We start from the raw sequence: 27,706 nt of genomic DNA, 5'->3' as shown, positions 1-27,706 counted from the left end.
TTCCCTCCTACACAGCTCATAACCCTCCATTTGTAAACCTAGTCCATGGTCAATCCAACCCTTCCCTCCTACACAGCTCATAACCCTCCATTTGTAAACCTAGTCCATGGTCAATCTCACCCTTCCCCCCTACACAGCTCATAACCCTCCATTTGTGAACCTAGTCCATGGTCAATCCAACCCTTCCCCCCTACACAGCTCATAACCCTCCATTTGTAAACCTAGTCCATGGTCAATCCAACCCTTCCCTCCTACACAGCTCATAACCCTCCATTTGTGAACCTAGTCCATGGTCAATCTCACCCTTCCCCCCTACACAGCTCATAACCCTCCATTTGTAAACCTAGTCCATGGTCAATCTCACCCTTCCCCCTACACAGCTCATAACCCTCCATTTGTAAACCTAGTCCATGGTCAATCCAACCCTTCCCCCCTACACAGCTCATAACCCTCCATTTGTGAACCTAGTCCATGGTCAATCTGCCCCTTCCCTCCTACACAGCTCATAACCCTCCATTTGTGAACCTAGTCCATGGTCAATCCAACCCTTCCCTCCTACACGGCTCATAACCCTCCATTTGTGAACCTAGTCCATGGTCAATCTGCCCCTTCCCTCCTACACAGCTCATAACCCTCCATTTGTAAACCTAGTCCATGGTCAATCTCACCTTTCCCCCCTACACAGCTCATAACCCTCCATTTGTAAACCTAGTCCATGGTCAATCTCACCCTTCCCCCCTACACAGCTCATAACCCTCCATTTGTAAACCTAGTCCATGGTCAATCTCACCCTTCCCCCCTACACAGCTCATAACCCTCCATTTGTAAACCTAGTCCATGGTCAATCTCACCCTTCCCCCCTACACAGCTCATAACCCTCCATTTGTAAACCTAGTCCATGGTCAATCTCACTCTTCCCCCCTACACAGCTCATAACCCTCCATTTGTAAACCTAGTCCATGGTCAATCTCACCCTTCCCCCCTACACAGCTCATAACCCTCCATTTGTAAACCTAGTCCATGGTCAATCTCACCCTTCCCCCCTACACAGCTCATAACCCTCCATTTGTAAACCTAGTCCATGGTCAATCTCACCCTTCCCCCCTACACAGCTCATAACCCTCCATGCGTCCTTAATGCTTCAGCCCCTACCAGTACACCTGGTAGTCCATTCCAGAGACCCACCACTCTCTGCCATCTCACTTAAATTTCCCTGCACCCACCTACGAGGGATGTCCACTTGTAGTAACCAACGCTGCTCTGGTACAAAGGTGCTGGCTGTCCGCTCTATCTATGTGTTTTATTATCTCATACGCCTTTATCAAGTCATCCCTTATCTCTTTTTTCTTGCATAGTAGGGGAATTAAGGGTTATGGGGAAAAGGCAGGTAGGTGGAGATGAGTCCATGGCCAGATCAGCCATGATCTTATTGAATGGTGGAGCAGTCTTGATGGGCCAGATGGCCGACTCCCGCTCCTATTTCTTGTGTTCTCCCTTCACTCCAAAGAGAAAAGACCTAGTTTGCTTAACCCAATTTCTTAAGACACATTCTTTAGTCCAGGCAGTATCCTGGTTAATATCCTCCGCACCCCCTCTGGAATGAGGTGACCACAACACTCCACGTGTGGTCTAACCCGGTTTCTAAAGCTGCAGCAGCTCATCCATCATCAAAATGCCTGTTTGGGGCAGCAACGTGGGTCCTCCATCTTGGTCTGTCCTTGGCCATCTTCTCTGTGTGGGCCAGGGTCCTCATTTCTGCCTCTGTGGCATGGTGCCAGGCTGTCTTTAGTCTCCCGTGTTTCCTTCGCCCTTCACGGGGCCAATGAAGTGCTGTCCTGACGACACAGCTCACCTCTCCCCTCATCACATTCCCAATCCACCTCCGACGTTTCCCCATGGAGACTGTGGCCATGTCCTCTCGGTGACACTGAGGGAGCAGGGCGCGGTCCGAGATCTTTCCTGGCCAGGAAACACGGAGGATCTTCCGGAGGCTCATGTTGTGGAATGACAACAGCTTGGCAAAGTTTACCCCTGTCATATCTTGAACTCATTCCCCCGACTAATGAAGGTCAACACACCACGCGCCTTCTTCACCACCTTTTCAAGTTGCGCTGCAATTTTGAGGGATTGAACTTCACGTGCCATTTGTCAGCTCAGTTCTGCATCTTGTCCATGTCCTGTTGTCACTTACAGCAACCTTCACTACCATTCATGAATTGTTCTGTTGTAAACAAGTTAATTTGTGCATAAATTATATTAAATTATGTATAATTTATATGAACATATGCATAATTTATGTTAATTTGAACATAATTTATGTTTGTAATTTGTTGCTGGTGGAAAGAGTTTTTTTCACGTACTTATCCCCGGGTATGTGTGCCCCTGACTACAATAAACTTGATAATTCCCCAATTGACTAATTTTCCTATGTAAACAGTCATGTTGCAGTGTGGACTCTCGGACACAGGGTGGCACTGTGGGTCAGTGGTGAGCACAGTAAAGTCTCTGGGTTTAGGAAGCACTGGGTCGAAGGGTGGGGGGGTGGTCAAGGGAATGCAACCACCCACAGGACCCCCCTCCCAGGCCCGCACCGTCCCACTGTGGAATAGGGCAGCCATTCCCCCATTAACCCGAGAACTCCCTCCCCCACATGGACAGGATGAGTTCGAGGGGGTGGGTAGGGGGGAGAGCCTGGGAATGGTTTAAAAATCTGATCACCTAGTGACTGCTCCCCGTGGATCCTCACTGACACGATCCCAGCCCGTCCCCCACCAGCCAGGGAGGGCGGCAGGCAGGCAGAGAGAGGGAGGGAGAAAGTGAGATAGAAGGACACCCTCTCCAACTACCTTTCCCTTCCCTCTCACCACCCCTTCCATCCTAAACCTCCCTCCTATCCACACTCCTTCTCGCCTTTCTCACTCCCTTCATTAACCCAACTCTCCTTCTCCCTCTCCCCTCATCCCTCTCCTCTCTCCCTATCCCCTACCCCTTCCCTCTGTCCTCCCCTCTCCTTCTTCCAATCTTCTCTCCCTCATCCCTCTCCCTTTTTCCCTCATCTCTCTCCTCTCTCCCCATCCTTCACCCCTTCCCTCTGTCCTCCCCTCTCCTTCCCTCATTTCTCCTCCTTTTCCCTTCCCCCTCTCCTGTCTCCCCTCATCCCCTCTCCCTCTTCCTTTCCTCTCCCTCCCCTTTCCTCTCCCTCCCCTCTCCCTCCCCTCTCCCTCCCCTCTCCTCTCCCTCTCCTCTCCCTCCCCTCTCCCTCCCCTCTCCTCTCCTTCCCCTCTCCCTCCCCTCTCCCTCCCTCCCCTCTCCCTCCCCTCTCCCTCCCCTCTCCTCTCCCTCCCCTCTCCCTCCCCTCTCCCTCCCCGCTCCTCTCCCTCCCCTCTCCCTCCCCTCGCCAATCTTCCCCTTTAAGGATCCTGCCCTTTAACTGCTTCCGACGCCGGGTCAGACGTCGTCTTTTATTCCGGGAGACGGAAGGAGGGAGGGAGGAGAGACCGGCACCGGGATCGGGATCGGGATCAGGATCAATACCGGGACCGGGACTGGGATTGGGTTCAGGACCGACATCGGAATCGGGATCCGGATCAATACCGGGACCGGGACTGCGTCCAGGACCGACTCCGGAACCGGGTGGAGGTGCCGGACAGGGAGGCCGAGTCCCGGCGGCGGGGACAGACCGACCGGTACCGGGGGGTGAAAGGGGCGGGGAGGTGGAGATCGAGATAGCAGGCAGCAGAGAAGGTTCGGGGAAGAGGGAGAGGGAGGGAGGGAGGGTTGGAGATGGACAGGGTGAGGGAGAGAGGGAGGGAGATGGACAAAGAGTGAGGGAGAGAGGGAGGGGGGAAGATGGACAGAGGGTGAGGGAGGGAGGGAGGGAGATGGACAGAGAGTGAGGGAGAGAGGGAGGGGGGAAGATGGACAGAGGGTGAGGGAGGGAGGGAGGGAGATGGACAGAGAGTGAGGGAGAGAGGGAGGGGGGAAGATGGACAGAGGGTGAGGGAGGGAGGAAGGGAGATGGAGGGAGAGAGGGATTGGTTTATCAAGAGAAAGGGGGAAACACTTTGAAATGATCAGGTATGAAGGGGAAAACGAAGAACTGGAGAGAGCAAAGCCAGTGGGAAGAACAAAGGTGGTGGGTGAGGGGGTGTCGGGTGGTGGTGGTGGGGGAGTCTGACACATTCAGGGGGGACAGATACGGTCAGACAGGGAGAGAGATGGATGGCACACCACCCCAGACACTTCTCTAAATGCATCACACAGGGTCACAAAGGGGGAGGATGCATGGATATAGAGAGAGTTTCACTCTGTGTCTGACCCCGGGAGTGTGTGATGGGACGGTGTGGAGGGAGTTTCACTCTGTGTCTGACCCCGGGAGTGGGTGATGGGACGGTGTGGAGGGAGTTTCACTCTGTGTCTGACCCCGGGAGTGTGTGATGGGACGTTGTGGAGGGAGTTTCACTCTGTGTCTGACCCCGGGAGTGTGTGATGGGACGGTGTGGAGGGAGTTTCACTCTGTGTCTGACCCCGGGAGTGGGTGATGGGACGGTGTGGAGGGAGTTTCACTCTGTGTCTGACCCCGGGAGTGTGTGATGGGACGGTGTGGAGGGAGTTTCACTCTGTGTCTGACCCCGGGAGTGTGTGATGGGACGGTGTGGAGGGAGTTTCACTCTGTGTCTGACCCCGGGAGTGGGTGATGGGACGGTGTGGAGGGAGTTTCACTCTGTGTCTGACCCCGGGAGTGTGTGATGGGACGTTGTGGAGGGAGTTTCACTCTGTGTCTGACCCCGGGAGTGTGTGATGGGACGGTGTGGAGGGAGTTTCACTCTGTGTCTGACCCCGGGAGTGGGTGATGGGACGGTGTGGAGGGAGTTTCACTCTGTGTCTGACCCCGGGAGTGTGTGATGGGACGGTGTGGAGGGAGTTTCACTCTGTGTCTGACCCCGGGAGTGTGTGATGGGACGGTGTGGAGGGAGATTCACTCTGTGTCTGACCCCGGGAGTGTGTGATGGGACGGTGTGGAGGGAGATTCACTCTGTGTCTGACTCCAGGAGTGTGTGATGGGACGGTGTGGAGGGAGATTCACTCTGTGTCTGACCCCGGGAGTGTGTGATGGGACGGTGTGGAGGGAGATTCACCCTGTGTCTGACCCCGGGAGTGTGTGATGGGACGATGTGGAGGGAGATTCACTCTGTGTCTGACCCCGGGAGTGTGTGATGGGACGGTGTGGAGGGAGATTCACTCTGTGTCTGACCCCGGGAGTGGGTGATGGGACGGTGTGGAGGGAGATTCACTCTGTGTCTGACCCCGGGAGTGTGTGATGGGACGGTGTGGAGGGAGATTCACTCTGTGTCTGACCCCGGGATTGTGTGACAGGACGGTGTGGAGGGAGTTTCACTCTGTGTCTGACCCCGAGAGTGTGTGATGGGACAGTGTGGAGGGAGCCTCACTCTGTGTCTGACCCCGGGAGTGTGTGATGGGACGGTGTGGAGGGAGATTCACTCTGTGTCTGACCCCGGGAGTGTGTGATGGGACGGTGTGGAGGGAGATTCACTCTGTGTCTGACCCCGGGAGTGTGTGATGGGACAGTGTGGAGAGAGTTTCACTCTGTCTGACCCTGGGATGGGACGGTGCAGAGGGAGTTTCAGTCTGTGTGAGACAGGATGGGACGGGGTAATGTCACTGACTCCCTCCCCCTCTTCTCTCTCTCTCTTTAGAGACCCTGCCCCTCCCACCGACCTTCTGTCTTGGAGTCAGGATCGTGAACTGGTGTGCCATTCCACAGTTCCTCCCCCTCCCCAGGATCTCAGACCCCTCCCCTCCCCCTCGCTGGGCGATGGAGGGTGAGGGGGTGCTGGCCGACCCAGACTCTGCCCCACCCTGTCAGTCCCCCACCCCCCAGGAGCCGTTTGGGGGGATGGTCTCACGGCTGGGGGGCTTCGAGGCGCTGATGGGGGGCTTTGGCCGACACCAACGGCTGGTCTGTGTCCTGACCTGGCTCCCCCTGCCCCCTCTGGCCTTTGCCCTCCTCTCAGGGTCCTTCCTCACCCTGGTGCCGGCCCATCGCTGCCGGAGGGAGGGTGAGGTTGAGGGCGAGGCAGCCGAGGGTGAGGACTCCTGCCAACTCAACACTAGCGACCATCGCCCCTGTCCGTATGGTTGGAAGTACCAGTCCTCAGAGGGTCTGAATACCAATATCATCACCCAGGTAGGCGGAGTGATCCCTCTCCTCCCTCGCTGCATCCCTACCCTCTCTCCCCTCTCACCTCCTGTCCCTTCCTCCCTTGCTCCCCAGTGAGTGTCACCGTCTCTGTCTCTCCCCTCCTCTCCACTGTCCTCACTCTACCCACTTCCTCACTCCTTTCCTGTCCCCTACTCCCTCCATCCCTTCCCGTAACTATCAATCCCTCTCCCTCTCCTTCAGCACCACCCTCCCCTCCCTCCTTCTCTCCTTCCTCAGCATCCCCTTCTGCCCTGTTTCCTTTCTCCCTCATCACCGCCCTCCTTACAACGAACCCCCGTCTTATCTCCTCTCCCACATCCGATCGCCGAGCGGGCGTCCGATACCGCCCCCTCTCCGGTTTGTGTGGGTCACGCGCTCTCTCTCCTCTAACTTGCCATCTCCACCCCTCTCTCCCCGACCGTTCCCCCCCTCTCTCCCGCCCTTACCTTCCGCAGTGGGACTTGGTCTGCGATTCGTCCTGGAAGTCGTCAGTGGAGGAGATTTGTTTCGTCCTGGGCTGCCTGGCAGGCTTCCTGCTGCTGGGTTACCTGGCGGATTGGTAAGTGTCCCGGCTGTACTCTGGGACTCTCCACCGCTCTCTCCATTTTGACTCCCCCCCCCGCCCCTCAGTTACTCACCTCCTCTCTCCCCCCTCCAGGTTGGGACGAAGAATCTCCTGCCTCCTGTCCGTGAGCCTCTCCATCCTCTTTGGGACCCTGGTGTCTGTTGCCCCCAGCCTCCCTGTCTTTACCCTGGCTCGCTTCTTCCAGGGATCCGCAGTTGCCGGCCTCCTACTCTCTCTCTACCTCATCCGTGAGTGGGGCAGGACTGGGGAGGGAGGAAGGGAGGGCAGGGTGGGGGGGACGGACTGAGGAGGGAGGGCAGGGTGGGGGGGCAGCAGAGAATGGAGCAATGTAGGGGAGGTATGTCATTCTATACATCAACCACCAAAATCCTGGATCTGATCCCAGACTGTAACCCACTCCTAGGGATCTGTCATTCTATATATAAACCCCCCGAACCCCTGGATCAGATCCCAGCCTGTAACCCACTCCCAGGGATCTGTTATTCTATATATAAACCCTGAACCCCTGGATCAGATCCCAGCCTGTAACCCACTCCCAGGGATCTGTTATTCTATATATAAACCCTGAACACCTGGATCAGATCCCAGCCTGTAACCCACTCCCAGGGATCTGTTATTCTATATATAAAACCCTGAACCCCTGGATCAGATCCCAGGCTGTAACCCACTCCGGGGAAGCTGGATAACTAGATGGTTTGTGTGCAGAGGGAGTGGGACGGGGAGTGAGGCTTCCATCGCCTCTCAGGAGCTCTGGGACATGGTGGGTATCCTGGGGGTGACCAACTGACCCTCTCTCTCCCATTTGCCCCTCCCAGGGTTGGAGGTCTGCGACCCCCCTCACCGGCTGCCAGTCTCCATGGTCTCTGGCCTGTTCCTGGTGGGGGGGGAGTTCCTGCTGCTGGGCCTGGCCGTGGGCTGCCGGGACTGGAGGCTCTTCCAAGGGGTCATCACCGCCCCCCTCGGCCTCTTCTTGGGCTTCTGGTGAGTGACCCCTGATCCCTGGCAAACTGGCGATGACCTGCTGACCCCTGGCAACCCACCGACAACCCCTGATTCCTGGCAACTTGCTGACAACCCCTGACCCCTGGCAACTCGCCGACAACCCCTGACCCCTAGCAGCCCACCAGAGACCCCTGAACACTGGCAACCCGCCGACAACCCCTGACCCCTAGCAGCCCACCAGCGACCCCTGAGCCCTGGCAACCCATTGGCGACCTCGACTTCCGGCGCACTGCCATTGACCTCCTAACCCCAGCACTTCGGCAATCACTTCCTGATCCCTAGTACGCCAGTGATGACCCCTTGACCCTGACAACCCAGTGATGACCTGCTGATCCCTGGGACTCTGTCAATGGCCCTATCGCTCTGGCAACGACCTTCTTACCCCCAGCGACAACCCTTGAGCCTGACACCCCGGCGATAGCCTACTGACCCCCAGCGATGAACCTCTGACCCCGATACCCTCGTGACGACTCGCTGGCAAGTCCCACCGACCCTCACCCCAGACGTCCCAGCAACAACCCACTGACCCTCCCTCCCTCCTCGGCTACGACCCCCAAACACCCCTCCTCTGTTAACGACCCCTGACGTGCCGCTGTCCCGAAGCTGTCCGCAGGTCCTGCCGGAGTCCTTGCGCTGGCTCTTGTCGACGGGACGCGTGCCGGAGGCCAGGGCTGCATTGGGACGGATCCTGGAGCGGAACCGGCCCAGGGAGGATCGGGAGCCTCTGGAGCTGGAGTCCTCCTTCACTGGTGAGGAAAGCCCGGGGCCGAGACGGCGCTCCGGGGGGGACGGGGAGACAGGAGCGGCACCCCCAGCGGGGCAGGGAGGTGGCGAGTTGCCAACGGCATACCCAGCGTGAGAGGGAGATGGGGGTGGCGATCTCGGCATTCGAGGGACACGAGGAGATGGGGGAACTGCGTTCCTGATGTGACAGGGAGACGGGGAGATGGGACCGATGTCTACAGCCCTGCAGGAAGACGGGAACTACACCCCCAGCAGGAGAGGTATACAGGAACAGTGCTCCAGATTGGATGGGGATTCAGGAATGGCGTTCCCAGTGTGGACAGGGGGACGGGAACGGTGCATGGTGTGGTTCTTGTACTGATAGTGATGGTCTTCACCCTCTCTCCCTCCCTCCTGGTCTTTCAGATCTGGATTCCTCCTATCCCGGGAATCACGAGTCAGAGCGGGAGACCCTCTGCAAGCTCCTGAAATGCAGAAACATTTGGAAAAATATCCTAATCCTGGGCTTCACTGCGTAAGTCGTTACCGTGTTTGATATCGGTGCTGATTGTGAGGGGAGGGGAAGGGCTGCGGAGAGGCATGATCCCTGTAATCATCTGCCGGAGTCTGGTTCCTTGATGTATACCCTGATCTCCATTAAAGGTTGTCGGGGGAGTGGAATGTGATTACATAGCACTTACCCCCTGTGGATGGGTAATGTGACATGTTTACATAGGAGTTTCCCACTGTGGATAGGGTAACGTGACACGTTTACATAGCAATTTCCCACTGTGGGTGGGGTAATGTGACACGTTTACATAGCAATTTCCCACTGTGGGTGGGGTAATGTGACACATTTACATAGGAGTTTCCCACTGTGGATGGTGTAATGTGATATGTTTACATAGCAATTTCCCACTGTGGGTGGGGTAATGTGACACGTTTACATAGGAGTGTCCCACTGTGGATGGGGTAATGTGACATGTTTACATAGCAATTTCCCACTGTGGATGGGGTAATGTGATATGTTTACATAGCAATTTCCCACTGTGGATGGGGTAACGTGACACGTTTACATAGCAATTTCCCACTGTGGGTGGGGTAATGTGACACGTTTACATAGCAATTTCCCACTGTGGATGGGGTAATGTGACACGTTTACATAGCAATTTCCCACTGTGGATGGGGTAATGTGACATGTTTACATAGCAATTTCCCACTGTGGGTGGGGTAAAGCACAAGTCCCTGGACAATGGGGGCAAGAACGTCCCCAATGTCGCCCTCACCCTGATGGCCAGCTTCGTGTGTGGCTGCATCAGGTTGTGTGTAGAACCCAGGTATGTGGGCACCAAGTACCACTATGTGCCCAGGATCTACCTGTCGCCCTGGCTACGAAGGATGTGTCTGGCCCCACTCCCGCGCAACGCCCCAGTCAGCTGGTCGTTGCCGGCATACCTGTCCTACGTAGCAAAGTTCTTCCAGGAGAACGCCTTTGACCACAGGGCCATCAGGCAGTGGTCGGCACGTAGTGTCCTGCAGGCACTGCAGGAGAAGGACGTGATGGACACAGTGGGGTGGTTCCCTGAGCAGACTGTCCAGTTCATCTGGCAAAATGCCTCATCACCAGATCTCACCAACGGGCACAAAGATCTCGCCTGGCTGGCGGTGAGAGGGGCCCTCCTAGTCAGAGCCCTCCTGTACGCCCGGAACGTCGTCTCCGCACCCCACTGCCCACGGGAGGACTGCAGTGAGGAGGAGTCTGTGACCCACCTCTTTGCACACTATTAGTTCGCAAAGAGGGTGTGGAGGAGGATGGACGGGCTAGTGTCACGTTTCATCCCCAGCAGCTGCGTAACAGAGGACTCTCTGATCTACGGGCTGTTCCCGGGGACGCACACGGAGATCAACATCCGGTGCTGCTGGCAGATCATCAACTCGGTGAAAGACGCTCTTTGGTCTGCCCGAAACTTGATGATCTACCAGCACATGGAGATGTCCGTGGGAGAATGCTGCCGACTGGCACATTCTCGGCTGCAGGAGTACGTGCTGAGGGACGCACTGAAACTCGGTGCAGCCACCGCAAGGGACGGTGGGGAAGGACCACAGTATAGGTTTCCCCACCCGTGGGAGTGGGAGGGGTCGGGGGGTGGGAAGTATACCCCTCAATAATGATGTGGTAAGCTGAACCAACGTATTGCCACGTGGGTGGCCATAAGTATGGATATGTACAGATTATAGTGGAAACGTATGTAAAGGATGGAAAGTTATTGAATGGTTTATTGTATATAATTTTCTTTTTGAATAAAGTATATTTTGAAATTTTGAAAATGTGACATGTTTACATATCACTTTCCCACTGTGGATAGGGTAACGTGACATGTTTACATAGCAACTTCACACTGTGGATAGGGTAACGTGACATGTTTACATAGCAATTTCACACTGTGGATAGGGTAACGTGACACGTTTACACAGGAGTTTCCCACTGTGGATAGGGTAACGTGACACGTTTACACAGGAGTTTCACACTGTGGATAGGGTAACGTGACATGTTTACATAGCAATTTCACACTGTGGATAGGGTAACGTGACATGTTTACATAGCAATTTCACACTGTGGATAGGGTAACGTGACATGTTTACACAGGAGTTTCCCACTGTGGATAGGGTAACGTGATATGTTTACACAGGAGTTTCCCACTGTGGATAGGGTAACGTGACATGTTTACATAGCAATTTCACACTGTGGATAGGGTAATGTGACATGTTTACATAGGACTTTCCCCACTGTGTTTCCAGAACCGTTGATCCCAATCCCACTTTTGCAGGTTTATCGGACACGGGATCCAGCATTGCTACGGAACTTTCCGAAACAGCGTCCTGGGCTCCAGGCCGAGCTTCTCCGTGATGTATCTGTTGTCAGCCGGGGCCGGGGGCCTGGCGTGCCTCTTCCTGTGCGCTACCGTTGACCGGTGTGGGCGCAGGGGCATCTTGCTGCTGAGTATGACACTGACCGGCCTTGCCTCCCTCATCCTCCTCGGGCTCTCTGAATGTGAGTGGAGACGCCTCACCACCTCCCGTCCCCTCCCACGGCATTGTTCCTCATTCCTTGGCGACCCTGCTTCCCTCCTTCACTCGACAACTCACACTCCCTTCACGGCGACCCTCTCTCCCTCCCACAGAAACTTTCGGAAGTTTTGTTGATGTTAAAGCTGTTGTGAATTACCTCTCCACTTTCTGCCCCTCCCTCCCTCAGACCTGAACGATGTGACCATCCTGATATTCTGCTCACTGGGTTTATTCTCCTCCCGCGCCGTGGGAACACTCAGCATCTTCTTCTCCTCCGAGGTCATTCCCACTCTCATCAGGTGAGCCACCTCCAATGGGTCTCCCATTCCCTCGGGACCTTCCTGTGCGGTCCCGAGTCTCTGGTCCCCCTGAACTCTTCCTGTGCAATCTAGGGTTTCCGGTCCCCATGGACTCTTCCTGTGCAATCTAGGGTTTCCGGTCCCCATGGACTCTTCCTGTGCAATCTAGGGTCTCTGGTCCCCATGGGCTCTTCCTGTGCAATCTAGGGTCTCTGGTCCCCATGGGCTCTTCCTGTGCAATCTAGGGTCTCTGGTCCCCCTGGACTCTTCTTGTGCAATCTAGGGTCTCTGGTCCCCATGGACTCTTCCTGTGCAATCTAGGGTCTCTGGTCCCCATGGGCTCTTCCTGTGCAATCTAGGGTCTCTGGTCCCCCTGGACTCTTCCTGTGCAATCTAGGGTCTCCAGTTCCCATGGGCTCTTCCTGTGCAATCTAGGGTCTCTGGTCCCCCTGGACTCTTCCTGTGCAATCTAGGGTCTCTGGTCCCCCTGGACTCTTCCTGTGCAATCTAGGGTCTCTGGTCCCCATGGGTTCTTCCTGTGCAACCTAGGGTCGCTGGTTCCCATGGGCTCTTCCTGTGCAATCTAGGGTCTCTGGTCCCCCTGGACTCTTCCTGTGTAATCTAGGGTCTCTGGTCCCCCTGGACTCTTCCTGTGCAATCTAGGGTCTCTGGTCCCCCTGGACTCTTCCTGTGCAATCTAGGGTCTCTGGTCCCCATGGGCTCTTCCTGTGCAATCTAGGGTGTCTGGTCCCCCTGGACTCTTCCCGTGCAATCTAGGGTCTCTGGTCCCCATGGGCTTTTCCCGTGCAATCTAGGGTCTCTGGTCCCCCTGGACTCTTCCCGTGCAATCTAAGGTCTCTGGTCCCCCTGGACTCTTCCCGTGCAATCTAGGGTCTCTGGTCCCCCTGGGCTTTTCCCGTGCAATCTAGGGTCTCTGGTTCCCATGGGCTCTTCCTGTGCAATCTAGGGTCTCTGGTCCCCATGGGCTTTTCCTGTGCAATCTAGGGTCTCTGGTCCCCATGGGCTCTTCCTGTGCATCTAGGGTCTCTGGTCCCCCTGGACTCTTCCTGTGCAATCTAGGGTCTCCGGTCCCCCTGGACTCTTCCTGTGCAATCTAGGGTCTCTGGTCTCCATGGACTCTTCCTGTGCGGTCTAGGGTCTCTGGTCTCCATGGACTCTTCCTGTGCGGTCTAGGGTCTCTGGTCTCCATTGACTCTTCCTGTGCAATCTAGGGTCTCTGGTCTCCATGGACTCTTCCTGTGCGGTCTAGGGTCTCTGGTCTCCATGGACTCTTCCTGTGCGGTCTAGGGTCTCTGGTCTCCATGGACTCTTCCTGTGCAATCTAGGGTCTCTGGTCTCCATGGACTCTTCCTGTGCGGTCTAGGGTCTCTGGTCTCCGCACCTTGCCAGTTGGATCTCCTCCCTCATTGTTTCAGCAGCCCAGCCTGACGGTGGGATCATCCTTTTCCTGTTTCCACCCTTCTCTCTCTCTCTCTTGGATCAACCCTTGTCTAGCATCTTTGTCTCTTTTGCAGGGGCCTGGGCCTGGGCGTGGTCCTGGGCCTGTCATGGCTGCCGAGGCTGAGCCGGTTGCTGTTGGAGCTGCAGGGCAGCCGGGCTTACTTCTTGCACCACGTTCTGCTGGCCTCGCTGGCCCTGCTCGGCTGCCTTTGCATTCTGCTGCTGCCCGAGACCAAACGCAAGCCACTTCCCGACAGCCTGCAGCAGGGCGAACTCTGCCGGCGGCCCTCCTTCCTCCAGCGGCCTCGTGACAACGTACCTCTGCTGGCTGCCCCCAACCCCACCATCTGACCCCGACCCCTCAACCTCACCTCATGACCCATTGACACACTCCGGCCTTGCTTCCTGCTCCCCAAACCCCCCCCCCCACCGCTCATCCAACACCCCACAGCTCAGCCTGACCCCTGAACCTCACCTCACCCCACGACCTAGTGACACGCTCTGGCCTTGCTTCCTGCTCCCCAAACCCCCCCCCCACCGCTCAGCCTGACCCCTGAACCTCACCCCACCCCACGACCTAGTGACACGCTCTGGCCTTGCTTCCTGGTCCCCAAACCCTCCCTCATCCAATACCCCACCCTCTGACCTTCCCCCCAACTCATCCTTTGCTCTGCAGCCGAGCCTCGACACCTAACCTGACCCTCCTTCCCTGTAGCAGGTGGAAGACCAGAACATCAAGTACACACGATGGAACGTCCTCTTTCTCTCTGACCATACCCATGTTTAACAATCGTGTTACTCATGTCACAGTTACAAATATATATATATATTTAAAACTAAATGTTGTGTGTGCATTGAGTTGTAAGGGATAGACAGTGGCGGGGGAAGCAGGAGGCAGGGAGCATAGGGGAGGCCACAACACAAGGACCAAATTCTGCTCCCATGTCTTAAGGCATACTGCTGGAGATCTGGTGTCTTGGGATCCGAGTCCACAGCTCCTTGGAGGCAAATCTGCAGCTGGAGAGCCAGCTGTCTGCTCTGTGGCAGACGACAGGTTTCTGTCAGGAGCCTCGTACTCTTTTTCAGGCTGCGGGGGCTATGGGGAGGTTAATTGGAGGGCACGAGCCGCAAGGGAAGGTCGGACAAAATTGGCTGATTCTCTCTGGAGAGGCAGAGGCTGGGAGGGAGATCTGAGAGAGGATCAAGAGCGTGTGGAACAAGCTCCCAGTGCAAAACGGTGCATGCGAGCTGGATTTCACTGTTTAGCAGAAGTTTGGGTGGGTACATGTATGGGAGGGGAACGAAGGGCTGTAGGCAGTTTAAATGGTTCAGTATGACCAAAGGGCCTGTTTCTGTGTCTCTATACTAGACACACAGATAGAGTAGACAGGGACTGACCTTCTCCCTCGGGTGGAAAAGTATTAAGGCCAGGGGGCCAGCTTTTAAAGTGAGAAAGCCATCGGGAGCACTGTTCACAGTTTAAGGTTTGAAGAGTACGACTGAATTTCTTTTATATAAAACATTTATTTATTTTTATTTTTTTTTAAACCCCTTACATTTTTTTTTGATTCCCTCTTTTTCTAAAAAAAAATCAGGCCCCACCTCCCCAAACCCCAGAAAGTACATCCCTTCCCTCACCACCCCCAACCCAGCTGCGGTAAGTCCTTGGGAAAGTGGGGTGGTGGGGAAGGAGAGGGCAAGGGGAAGGGAGGAGGGAGGACGGCGGGGGAGATGGGTGCCGATAGGTCTGGAAACAGTGATCAGTGCACAGTGCTCTCTCCCGCTGAGAGGTGGGGACCAGAGACACAGGGCCGACACCAGCAACTCTCTCTCCTCTGGCGTACAGCAGCCATCTGAAAAGAAAAATATTAAAGACGCCTGCGAGAGGGGGGGAGGGAGGGGGTGACAGAGGAGGGGGGGAAGAGGGGGGCAAGGTTGGGAGGAGAGGGCTGGGGGAAGAAGGGAGGAGAGACGGGGAGAGGTGAAGACAAAAATCTGTTGCACAGTCACACGATAAAAATGTTTTAACAGCAAATCAGTAATGTAATGCACGGACTGATCCATTCACAGTTCAACACCTTCCCCCTCAACACTTCAACAAATCTCCAGCAGGGTGAGGGGGGAAGGGGGGAGAGAGAGAGAGAGAGAGAGATAATACTGAGAGGAATGAAGGTGGGTGAGAGAGGAGACAGGGATGGGAGATTAAGTAAAGATGGGGGGAGGGTAGGAAGAAGGGTGAGAGAGAGAGAGAGGAAGGGTTGGAAGGAGAGAGGGACAAATAGAGAAAAATAAACAAATTCCATTTCAAATCCCGTAGCCACACAGGGGGAGAAGAAATAAAAAGTTAAAAAAAACGGGCTTGTCCCAAAAGCAAACCGATGTCAGTGTGAATCTGAGGTTGAAGGAGCCCAAGGACACCTTACCAATACTGTCACCACTAATACACTCCCCTGGCGGGGCTCCACCCCGTCCTCTGCCTGTCGGCTTTTTTTTAATATATATTTGTATTTATTTTCTTCTTTTCATTTTTTTTTCTTCTTTTCTTTAATTTTCTTGTTCTTTTTTTAAATCTTTTGGGATTTTTTTTCCTGAAGGGAGTGAGGGTAAGGATGGAGGGATGGGGAGGGGGGGAGAGGTGGGGGGGGGACATTTCTCCATGGGATTAGTAAGGGGAATACCAGGATGAAGCACGCCCTCGTCCCCTGTAAAAGAGAGAGGTAACTCATTAGTCTGCATACAGAACGTCTACAATCAGGCGAGATAAAAGTGGAGGGGGCGGGGTGCCTTCGGACTCTCACTCCCCTCCCTCCCAATCTGTTCTGGGACAGGGTGGGGGACTCTGGACTCCCTCCACATCCCATGTCACTGGCCACAGGGAATCCCTGATTTGCTTCCTGGCAATGACAATCTTCCCAGCAACAGGCAGCCCCATCTCGCCCCGGCAACAGGAGTCTCCCCCGGCCAGCCTGACCCGTCTCAGAGCCGCGAGTCTTCACGGAAACCGCGTCACTCCCATCCTCCTCGGTCTCTCAGCAACCCCGACCAGACTCCCGGCAGCAGGAGTCAGGCCCAGCAACACCCAAACGTGGGAATAGGCAGGAGTGTGCTGAGCAGCACCCCACATCATTCGGGGACGGGGGGAATAAGCGGAGCCCTCGCTCCCTGGACTGAGGGGGAGAGAGGAGATCCTCCCCGGTGTTCCTGCCGTCAGAACACTTCCCGCTGCAAGATCACCAACCACCCCCACCCCCGCAGGAGAAGCAAGGGGGTGGGCAGTGAGAGAAGATGGGGGGGGGGGGAAACAGGACAGCCAGTGGGACAGACCATGGTTCCTCGTCATCTCAACTCTGTCCTGGCCATCTTGGAGAACGGGGGTGTCCACTCCTCCCACTTGGCCCTTGCCTCAACCAACCACCCCTGCACAAAGAGCTCAACCCCCTTGCCCCAGACACCAGCCCCGTCCCCTGCACGCCCCAGACCTGAAGGCCCTGCCTCGGGACCGGGGAACGTATCCGCTGTAGAAACGGGCTCTGCTGGAGTAGCTGGCCCTGGCCCGGAACCGGGAGCGCGGCCAACCCCGGTCTGTGGTACTGATCCCCGGGCGGTTCGTCCTCTTCAACACCACCTGAGTGGGGGGAAGAGATGCAGGGCGAGGGTCAGAGAGTCGCCAGGGGTGGGGGGAGGTCACACGACACCAAGGACAGCTACTTCCCCTCAACCATTCTGTTCCTGAACCAACCTGCTCACGCTCGTTCCTCCCTCAGTACAGCAACACTGACCACTGAACTAGTGATGGTAATTTCTGCTGATTGTTCTTGTAAAAACTGTGCATCGTTTACATTTAGTTTACGCTTCCCTTGTGAACCCTGCTTCTCATTTCATCTGAACAGAAAAAAAAACGGAGATCGATGCCTCAAATGTCCCACGAAAAGTGGATTGAGCCCGGCCCATCACGGGTAAAGCCCTCCCAAACATTGCGCACATCTACGTGAAACTCTACTGTAGGAAAACAGCATCCATCACCCTCACCACCCTGGTCACGCTCTCTTCTCGCTGCTACCTCAGGCAGGTGGTACAGGAGCTCCAGCGTTCACACCACCAGGTTCAGGAACAGATCTTGGACCAAAGGGCATAACTTCGCTCACCTAGTGACTGAAGTGTCCCCACAAGCCTATGGACTCACCTTCAAGGGCTCTTGATCTCAGCTTCTAAATACTTATTTATTTATCTCACCATTGTTTCTTTTTGCATTTGCAGTTTGCTCTCTTCTGCACTCCGGCTGAACGCCCTAGATGGGCAGTTGTACATTGACTGTTATTCTATAGGTATTTTTTGAGTTTGCCCACAAGAGAACGAAGCTCAGGGTTGATGACCACACGTGTATTTTGAATTTTAAAGTTGATAGGGTGAATAGGAAAGCTCGGCCTGTGTTGGTCTTCATCAATCAGGGATTGGGTTGAAGAGACCACAAGGTAAAGTTGCAGCTCTATAAAACCCCGTCGGACCACCCCTGGAACACTGTGCTCAGCTCATTACAGGGAGGACGTGGAAGCTTCAGAGAGGGTGCAGAGGAGACTCACCAGGCCTGTCTCATGAGGAAAGGTTGAGCGAGCTAGGACTTTTCTCTTTAGAGTGAAGGATAATAAGAGGCAACCTGTTAGAGCGGTACTGGAGACACAGATAGAGCGGACAGCCAGTGCCACTTCCCCCGGGAGCAAAGGGCTCACGTACCAGAGGGTATAATTTTAAGGTGAATAGAGAAAAGTAGAAGGGGATGTCAGGGGTAGCTTTTGTAAAAAAACACAACAAGTAATGCTCTACCCGGGGGGGGGGGGGGTGTGCTAGAGCAGTATTTAGAGATACAGTGGGGAACAGGCCCTTCTGCCCCAATCAGCCACACTGCCCAGCAAGCTACCTGTCTGATCATCAGACAATTTACAATGACCAATTAACTTACTGACTAGTATTTCCGGAGTCTGGGAGGAAACGCATAAACTCCTTGTACAGGCAAAGGTGGGACTGAGCTGTAAAACGCTGTGCTAACCACGACGCTACTGTGCTGGCGGCCAAAAGAAAAACGCAGGGCTATGTGATCTTGGAGTTGGTCCAGGGGTCAGCACAACACTGTGGGCTGAAGGGCCTGGACTGTTAAAAAGGCATAAATAGCACGGTAAATGAGGAGCAGAGAATACACAAGTTGAGAGGTTACGTCGCAATTTCACAGATGGGAGCAATTCTGGTCACCATTCTATAGAAAGGGTGTGTCTGCACAGGAGAGAGTGCAGAAGAGATTCCCCAGGGTCGGACAGGAAGAGACTGGCAGGCTGGGACTGTTTTCTCTGAAGCGAAGGTGGCTGAGGGATGCCCCGACAGAGGTGCAACTCGAGAGGAAAAGATAGTCAGAATCCTTTCCCCCACAAAAAGGGCGCCAAGAATAAGAGGTCGTAGGTTTAAGTTGAGAAAAAGGGGATCTGAGGGGAAGCTTTTCCTTACAGAGAGCGGGGTGAAGAGCTGGATTTTGCTGCTCGAGTAGATGGTGGAATTGGAGTTGTCCAGAGACAAAACTAGCCCTCACAGAAGGCTTCACTGCGAGTGCAGATGGACGGGATTAGTGTAGTGGAGGAGGAAGGTCATTCACCCCAGCCTGGCAAGTCCGAGAAAACTCAGCAACACCTCTACTTCTGCAGAAGACGAACAAATTGAGCACGTCCCCGTCAGCCCGCGATGATGCACCGTGGGCTTGGCACGCCAACTGCTCTCCCCCAGATCGCAAGGCACTGCAGAGAACCCCCACTGTCTCGGCAAAGCAGCCGGCATAACCCACCCCAGACATCCTCTTCCCTGTTCTTCCACTGAACAACAGGTACTAAGGCACATACCACCAGGCTGAAGGAGAGTTTTCTACCCTGCTGTTATCAGAATATTGAACAATAAGACCGCACTGTCTACCTCATTATGATCTTGCAGCTTACTGTCTGCCTGCACTGGACTGTTTCTGTAGCTGTCAAATGTCACTCCACACTCCGCTTCCCCTTGTTCTACCTCAATGCGCTCTCTACGAATCTGAACGTGCAAGAGAAACTCTTCCTGGTATCACGTCACAATAAGAAACCAATTCCAATCGCAACAGACACGGGGGAGGGTGGGGTGCCTGTAGCTGAGGTGTGAGAATGCGAGGGATCCCTCCCCACCCCCTCACCTTGATCTGTCGGCCTCTAAAGAGGGAGTCGTCCAGTGCCATGGCTGTCCGCACAGACTCCTTGTCTGAGAACTCGATGTAGGCGAAGCTATGGGTGGGTAAGAGAGAACAGAGGTAAGAGGGACAAGCAGAGTTGGCGCTCCCAGAGCCCTCCCTGCTCCCATTTCCCCCTTTCCCTCTGCCCAGCGCCATCACTCACCCCTTGGGGTGCCCGGTGAACTTGTCACACAGGATGGTCACTCTGTTGACGGAGCCACAGCCGTGGAAGTGTGCCTCCAACTCCTCCGCCGTCGCCCCATAGTCCACCTGGCGGAGGGAGAGGAGAAGCCGGGGTCAGCACAGCACGGAGGAGGGGAAGAACGTGGCCACCTACAGGGGGCGGCACAGAGGGGAAGTGGGACAGACGGAAGGCTGTGTTTAGGGAGGGGTGGAGGTGGGGCAGAGGGGAAGGATGGGGAGTAGGCCAGTACTGCCATTCTGGATTTGTGACACTGATAACCAGTCATCAGGCAATAAAACCCGTGCACGATTTAACCTCCAGCAGGTGCTTTGTGACTGGTGAAACCAATCTCTGGGCGTGGGGTGTCCTGACCCTGTCCCATTGGAACTACACAGGGGGAGAAATGGCCTAATTCTGCTCCGTTGTCTTACAGACAACAGACGAAAGTTCCAGAGCAACGCTCACCAAACCCCGGAGGAACTCAACAGGTCAGGCAGCATCTATGAAGGGGAATAAACAGACCTTTCAGGCCAAAACTCTCCATCAGGACTGGAAATGAAGGGGAAAGAAGCTAGAATGGGGGGAAGGGGGGTAGGTAGGTGGAGCACAACTGGTAGATGAAAGATGAGGCTAGAGATAAAGGGATGAAGGAGGAATCTATTGGAAGACAACAGCGGACTATGGAAGAAAGGGGAGGAGGTTAAACAGAGGGAGGTGATGGGCAGGTAAGTGGGGAACCGGAACGGGAAATGGAAAAGGAGAAAATTGAGGGGGTGGGGGGGGGGGTCGAAGCAACAACCAGAAGTCGGGGGAATCAATGCTCATGCCGCTGGTTTGGAGGCGATCCACACAGAATACGAGGTGTTGCTGAACATCAACTGTTCACTGCCCTCTGTGGGTGCCGAGTCCCAGCACCTGCAGAATCTCTTGTATTGACGGAGGGCGCTGCTGGTAACACGCTCTTGAAGGCGTACCCCGCCAGTTAACGCACTGCTCACGACAGATGTGCCCTGGCTAGTTGCATATTCGTGGATCCATCCAGCAACAGACCATCGAAAAGGGGATCTTCTGGGAGCCTGGAGTTTGTGCTTTTCGAACAGACATCGGTATTGAATGCAGCACACACAAAATGCTGGAGGAACTCAGCAGGTCAGGCAGCATCCACAAAAATAAACAACCGATCCATGTTGTGGGCCGAGACCCTTCTTCAGGATTAGAAGGGAAGGGGGAAGACAGATAGATAGAGTGGACAGCCAGCGCCTCTTCCCCAGGGCACCACCGCTCAACACAAGGGGACATGGCTTTAAGGTAAGGGGTGGAAAGTTCAAGGGGGATATTAGAAGAAGGTTTTTTTACTCAGAGAGTGGTTGGTGCATGGAATGCACTGCCTGACTCAGTGGTGGAGGCAGATACACTAGTGAAGTTTAAGAGACTACAGGACAGGTATATGGAGGAATCTAAGGTGGGGGCTTATATGGGAGGCAGGGTTTGAGGGTCGGCACAACAATATGGGCCGAAGGGCCTGTACTGTGCTGTGTGTATCTTTAAGACAACTTACAACACAAGTAAATGTCAGGAATTCAAAACAACTGCCAGGCACAATGGCAAAAATAAAATGTTTTGACTAGGTGGCGGTGTTCAGCAAGCCAGAAGTTTATTAACAATGAGCTGCTGGCTTCCATTCTGTGTTTATTGTTACAATTTTTTAACAGTATTGTAACTTGAAACACTGACAATGAAGATCTCCAAAGCTCTAAAATGTTTCATTTGCTGTATGTTTATTAAAAAATGTATGTGTTATAGTCACTATTAACGACATAGAAAACTTACAGCACAATACAGGCCCTTTGGTCCACAATACTGTGCCGAACATGTACTTACTTTAGAAATTACTTAGGGTTACCCATAGCCTTTATACAAAAGAAAATTTCCAGCTGCACGACAATAAAGGCTACGTGCGTGGGAGCATTGCAGTTACCGCGCAGCTGTACAAAATGTCGACTGCTCATTTCTATGGATGCTGCCTGACCTGCTGAGTTCCTCCAGTGCAGCTTAGAGGGGACGGTGAAGCAGGGTGGGGGAGGAGGAAGGCTGTACTCACGTTACCAACGTAAATGGACCGTGCGTCCGCTTCCATCCGCTCTTCCACCGACATGATGACAGGACCAGCTGTAAGAGAAGAGGAGGTGATGAGGGGGGCCGGTGAGTAGGATTGTGGGGGGTTGTGTGCAGGGGACAAGGGTAGAGTCACAGAAATAGGCCCTTCAGCCCAACTGGCCCAAGCTGCCCTGCAAGCTAGTCTCATCCACCAGCGTTTGGCCCACAATTCCTCTTAACCTCTCCTGTCCATGCAATTATCTGGATGGCTTTTAAACACTGCTAATGTTTCCACCGCAACCACTATTAGAACAGCACAGGCCCTTCGGCCCACAACGTTGTGCCAACATTCTAACTTGAACGATTAAACTTGAGCTTAACCTACTCCAAGATCAATCTAACCGCATCTCCATCTCTCCCACATAACCCTCCGTTCTTCTTTCATTCATAAGCCTATCTGAGAGTCTCCTGGTTCCTTTAGGTTGTTATAGCCGGAGTGGGGGGTGGCAATGGGGATAAGCTCCCACTGCCTACTAAATGCTCCCAATGGCGTGCAGCTCAAATAGCCTCTGACAACCAAGTCCAGCTCCTGGTTTTAGCTACCAAGCCCGGCGGAACCATTTTTACTGACCGGAAAAGGGACAAAGGCGGCTCACTGGCACCTTAAAACCAGTCGCTTTGTGCAGGTGAGGCTCGTCAGTTGTGGTTGGCAGCTCATGGAGGAGAAGGGCAACTCTGATCTCAAACCTCCGCTGCCTTGCGGCTACACCCACTCACGGGGAAGGAGTCGGTAGTAAACCCAGACAGAAAAAGTCCTGAGCTGGAGTCCCTGAGGCAGTCCCACGTTTCGTTCAATGCTGACTGGCAACTCCTGCGACGCCGCAGGTGCCAAACCGTCTCGGTCTCTGCCGTTCCTTTGGGTTCGCCAGTTGTGTGGAGAAAGGGCGTTTGCTGCGAGGGCGAGAGCTCACTCTCCATATCGTACAGCCCTGGCTTACGTACCTAGACAGCAAGGAAGCAACAACCATGGTCGACCCTGACCAATGAAGACCTCACCAAGGGTCTCTTAAGTGTCCCAAACACATCTGCCTCTATCAACACCCCCAACCGTGCATTCCATGCACTCACCTCTGTGTATCAACAATGTATCTGACATCCTCCCTCTAACCTCCAATCACCTTAAAAGTAAGCAACACACACAAAATGCTGGTGGAACGCGGCAGGCCAGGCAGCATCCTTAGGAAGAAGCACAGTCGACGTTTCGGGCCGAGACCCTTCGCCAGTATTTGGCATCGCGACAGCACTGTAGCAAATCGGCCAGTGCGATCACCGATCAGAGTTCAATTCCCACCACCGTGTGCAAGGATTTTGTAGCTCTCCCTGTGACCGTGTGGGTCTCTTCCCACACTCCACAACATTTAGGGTTAGGATTCGGGGTCTGTGGGCATTGGAAGTCAGGCACTTACAGATCAGCACAACCCTCAAGACAGCGTTAACACAACACTAAGTACTTCACTGCACGTTTCGATGTACACGTAACTAAGAAAACCAATCAGGCCAAAAGCCCTGCAACAAAAGGCACCGGCTCTTTTATCACCTCGCACTTCTCCATCAAGTCAACTCTCATCTTCCTCTGCTCCACAGCGACAAGCCCGAGCTCACTCAGCCTTCCCTCGCCCAAGCAGCATTCCCGTCAACCTCTCCATCCTGTACTGAGGCAATCAGAACCAAACAATACTCCAAGTGTAGTCTAACCTGTTTCATGGAGCTGCAACAGTCTGTCGTGTCCAAGGCGTCACCACCCACTTCCTGACCTTCAACTGTTTCCTCCATGGTAAAACTGAAGAGAGACGCTAATTTAAAATCTTCCCCATTTCCTCTGATTCCACACTGGGGGCCACGCTGATCTTTAAGGGGATCTATCCTCCCTAGACACCCTGTAACCCTTAATATTCGTTCAGCGTGCCATGATGTGTGATGTGGCCGATCATAGCCTTGACCTTGACTCTTCTTTCTACCGAAGTGGTTTGCCATTGCCTTTTCTGGGCAGTGTCTTTAGAAGACGGGTGACCCCAGCCATCATCAATACTCTTCAGAGATTGTCTGCCTGGCGTCAGTGGTCGCATAACCAGGAGTTGAGGCACACTCCATCATGGCTTCACGTGACCTTGGTCAACACCTTTCCCAAGGGTGACCTACAGGCTAGCAACGGGAAGGAGCACCCAACACCTTTGGTAAAGACACATCGTCACCCCTGCCACCCTTACTCTTAACCGCGGTCTGATCAATACCTCGTGCAGGATTGCAGAAAGGCTAGCTTGCAGGGTGAGTCAGTGGAGAGGAATGCAAACGCAATGTTAGCATTCACAAAGCAAGGATCTAATGCTGCGGTTTTACAAAGCTCTGGGCAGACCACACTAAAGAAAGGACGGAGAGGGCCCAAGAATGATCCCGGGAACGAAAGGGTGAACTGCGCGTTGGATGGCTCTGGGTCTGTACTCGCTGGAGTTAAGCAGAATGTCGGTTGGGGGGAGGATCTCAGAAATCTATCGAACATTGAAAGACGTAGATAAGAGTGGATTTGGAGAAGGTGTCTCCTATAGTAGGGGAGTCTCAGAACAGAGGACACAGCCTCAGAATAGAGGGGCGCCCATTAGAATAGAGCTGAGGAGGAAATTTCTTCAGCCAGAGGGTGGTGAATTTGTGGAATTCATTACCACAAGTATATAGGCTCTTGATTAGTTAAGGCATCCGAGGTTACGGGGATAAGGCAGGGGAACGGCGTTGAGAGGGAAAATAAACCAGAAAGGCAGAGCAGAGCCGATGAGCTGAATGGTCTAATTTTGTTTTTATGGTCTTTTAAAGCCTCAGTGTTACATCAAAGGTTTTACATTCCAGCCCTTTGAAAATGAACGCTAACATTGCATCCCTAACCTTTAGGGAATACTGCTTCAGGGCTCCGAAGTCCCTTTGTATACCCGGTTTATTCCCACATCTATACTCTACAGATGTGCAGCAGAGAGCATCGAACTGCTGCGTCACCGCATGGTATAGAAACTGCACCGCGGCTGCGTCATCACTGCCCAGCCCACCTGCCATCAAGGTGCTGCAAAAAGGACAACACCACGAAGGATCCCACACCTCCAGCTCATGGACCGTTTGTCCCAACCCCCCTAAATCAGCAAGGAGGCGATGCAGCACCCACGCCAGGGCCACCATACCCAAAAACAACTACTTTCCCCAGGCAGTAAGTCTGATCAACGTCTCCCCCTACTAACCCACTCCTCCATCACCACTACTTTATCATTTCCTGACAAAGTCACCTTATGTACAGACACTGCTGTGCCCAACGCAACTATATATCAACATATGATCTATGTTTTATGTATTTATATTTATTGCTCATTATTGTCTTTCTGTGCTGCATTGGATCAGAGGTAACAATTATTTTGTTCTCCTTCACACTCATGTACTGGAAATGACATCAAACAATCCTGTATTTTGAACTTAGAAAGCAGTCTGCACCTTTATTCCTTCAATCTGCACTATATTCCTTCTGCCAGACCCTTGCCCATTCTCCTAATCTGCTCAAGTGTCTTTGCAAACATCCCGCCTGCTTCGTCACCACTACCTGCCCCTCCACCCCTCCTTGTATCATCCACAGAGCCATCAATTCCCCCATCCACATGTAATAAAAGGGCTAGCCCAACACAACTGCCTAGGGAATCTCCTCTATAGGCTCTCTAGCACAGCCATATGCAACCTGTCGTGTTGGGTGACTGAAACGGCACGTAGTATTCTGATTGTGGCCTCAACAGCGCTGGGGAAAGTGGAGTGGCAAGCTGGGGGTTCCTGCAGCCAGACAGAAGGGTGGCGACGGCCAAGAACATGCAAAGGGCAGGTCCTTTGGGGTTGATAGACCTTTGCTGCTTCCTCACTGATCATGCCAGGCGAGACAGAATCCTAAGGGAGAGTGTTTGCTCACACAGCGTAGTTGAGGGGTGGGGGCAAACAGGGAGGTAAAGGGAAAGGGGATTTGGGAGGGGGCACTTACAAGGTGGTGGGCTCATGTTCATCTGTTTCTCCACTTCGTTCTGCAGTTCCTTCAGCTTCTCCGCCTCCTCCTCCATTTCCCGCACCCGGGCCTTGATGGCCTCCAGCTCCTGGGAGGGGTGGGAAGAGGCAGTGATCAGGATTGGAGGACTCGGGGTCAGGGTTTTTGAAGAGGCGGCGAAGGGGAGGTTAACAGAGCCCGAGTCCAAACCCCTTCCACACTATACCCAGTTCCCACTAGCTATCCGCCCTCTAACTTGCCCCATAACCTGATACCCAAAAACACATCTGTCCCCTTCAACATCTTCATTCAAGCATCGCCCCGTACCCCACCCTGTCACACCCGCTCTCAACCCCACCCCCGTATCACCACCTGATTTACCGCTTTGCTCGACCCCCGCCCGTCCTGTCACCCTTTACTCCCCCCATATAACGTCCCCCTCTAACCAGCTCACCCATCCCCTTCGTGGCAGAAAAGTTGGGGTCCCGACCACGTGACCCTCTTGGACACCCACTACCCACTTCCGCTGACCCCTCACCCCTCCATGACCTGGGCGCAAAGTTAGCCTGCCCCCGCGGTCTGACGTCAGTCACACCACGTGACACCCCTCCCCCGTCTCTGCTGTTCCCGTTGCTGGGGCGCCCGCACGTTTCCCGCACCCTCCCCCCCCCACCCAGCTCCACTTCCCCCACCCCCTCCTCCTGCCGCCCACCGGGTCCTCGATCATCGCCGAGTCGTCCAAGCCGTCCGTGGCGGCGCCATCCCCGGACTCATCCAGACCGCGGTGCGGCTCCTCTATCAGCGACTCCTCGGCGCCGTTCTCGTAGTCCGCCTCCGCCATCTTAGTGCCGCCGCCACTCGCTACTACCGCCGACGTCTCCTCTCGCGAGAACTGCCGTGGCACCGCCTTGCCTCCCCCTCCCCGTCGCTCATTGGCTTCGGGCTCCGCCCTCGCTGCGTTCATTGGCAGAGTTTCATGAAGGACCCGCCTTCACAACCGCACGGCCGTCCCCGGCAACACGTGGCTCCCTCTGCTCGGCGTGTATTGGCTATTTCGCAACGGAACTCCATCCCCGCCACCCCTGCGCCTATCGGCTCTCGTTTCTCACCCCATCACCTACAGTTTGCCCCGCCCGACATCTCCTCTTCGCCCATTGGCTGATTTCCGCTCCGCTCCACACTCATTGGTTGCTTCGTGCTAGGGTCCTGCCGCTTTGTCTTCTCTGAAGGCGATTGGCAGTCTGCTCCGGGAGTCCAACCCTTTCTCTGTTTTGATTGGCTATATTATCGTCTCCGCCGAATGGCCCGCTGATGATGGTCAAACAGGAAGGCGGTTTTGGTCTAGGGGATTGGTCAGGCTCATGCCGTCGACGGTCCTTCACGTTTGATCTGTTGATTGGCTAACAGTTTGCATTCCGTCTTGTGACTTCGCGCAGCTCTGATTGGTTGATTTTTTTTCCCCTGGGGAGGCCAACCCTCCCCTATTAGAGCTGATTCGCTGATATCAACCGTCCATCAAGTAAACAACCGCTGTCTGGCGCTGTTAACAGAGTTTCTAAGCCAATTGGAGTAGACAAACGTCCATCAACTCACTACGTCGTCGATTGGGTGATGTTGAGTGCGTAGGAGAATGGCAGACGGGGCGGGGAGGCGGCTTGGGTACGATCCGCCCCGGCCGAGAGTTGATTGGCTGGGAGCGGCCAGGCCGGGCACCTGATTGGAGAAGACGAGTGTCCGTCAGCAGCGCCAGGTGAGTGTGAACGCTCACCTGCA

General features: G+C 54.4%; 2 protein-coding genes across 2 annotated transcripts; one reads left to right on the top strand and one right to left on the bottom strand.

Annotated features, from left to right (window-relative positions):
- Positions 1 to 3,439: 3,439 nt before the first annotated feature.
- Positions 3,440 to 14,175, top strand: slc22a17 (solute carrier family 22 member 17). The gene is made up of 10 exons (XM_063060109.1): positions 3,440 to 3,686; positions 5,718 to 6,208; positions 6,679 to 6,782; positions 6,882 to 7,036; positions 7,625 to 7,790; positions 8,415 to 8,560; positions 8,961 to 9,069; positions 11,363 to 11,586; positions 11,791 to 11,902; positions 13,438 to 14,175. Exons 2-10 carry the CDS (start codon positions 5,837 to 5,839, stop codon positions 13,712 to 13,714), a joined length of 1,665 nt encoding a protein of 554 aa, XP_062916179.1. The 5' UTR covers positions 3,440 to 3,686; positions 5,718 to 5,836; the 3' UTR covers positions 13,715 to 14,175.
- A 692-nt stretch (positions 14,176 to 14,867) lies between these two features.
- Positions 14,868 to 26,823, bottom strand: pabpn1 (poly(A) binding protein, nuclear 1). The gene is made up of 7 exons (XM_063060112.1): positions 26,646 to 26,823; positions 25,934 to 26,042; positions 21,884 to 21,951; positions 19,762 to 19,868; positions 19,563 to 19,650; positions 16,843 to 16,988; positions 14,868 to 16,065 (listed from the first exon to the last, which is right to left on the bottom strand). Exons 1-7 carry the CDS (start codon positions 26,772 to 26,774, stop codon positions 16,026 to 16,028), a joined length of 687 nt encoding a protein of 228 aa, XP_062916182.1. The 5' UTR covers positions 26,775 to 26,823; the 3' UTR covers positions 14,868 to 16,025.
- Between the last annotated feature and the right edge of the window lie 883 nt (positions 26,824 to 27,706).

Source organism: Mobula hypostoma, chromosome 10 (genome assembly GCF_963921235.1).
Source record: "Mobula hypostoma chromosome 10, sMobHyp1.1, whole genome shotgun sequence".
Taxonomy (NCBI): Eukaryota; Metazoa; Chordata; class Chondrichthyes; order Myliobatiformes; family Myliobatidae; genus Mobula; species Mobula hypostoma.
This window is presented reverse-complemented; position numbering and strand designations above follow the sequence as displayed.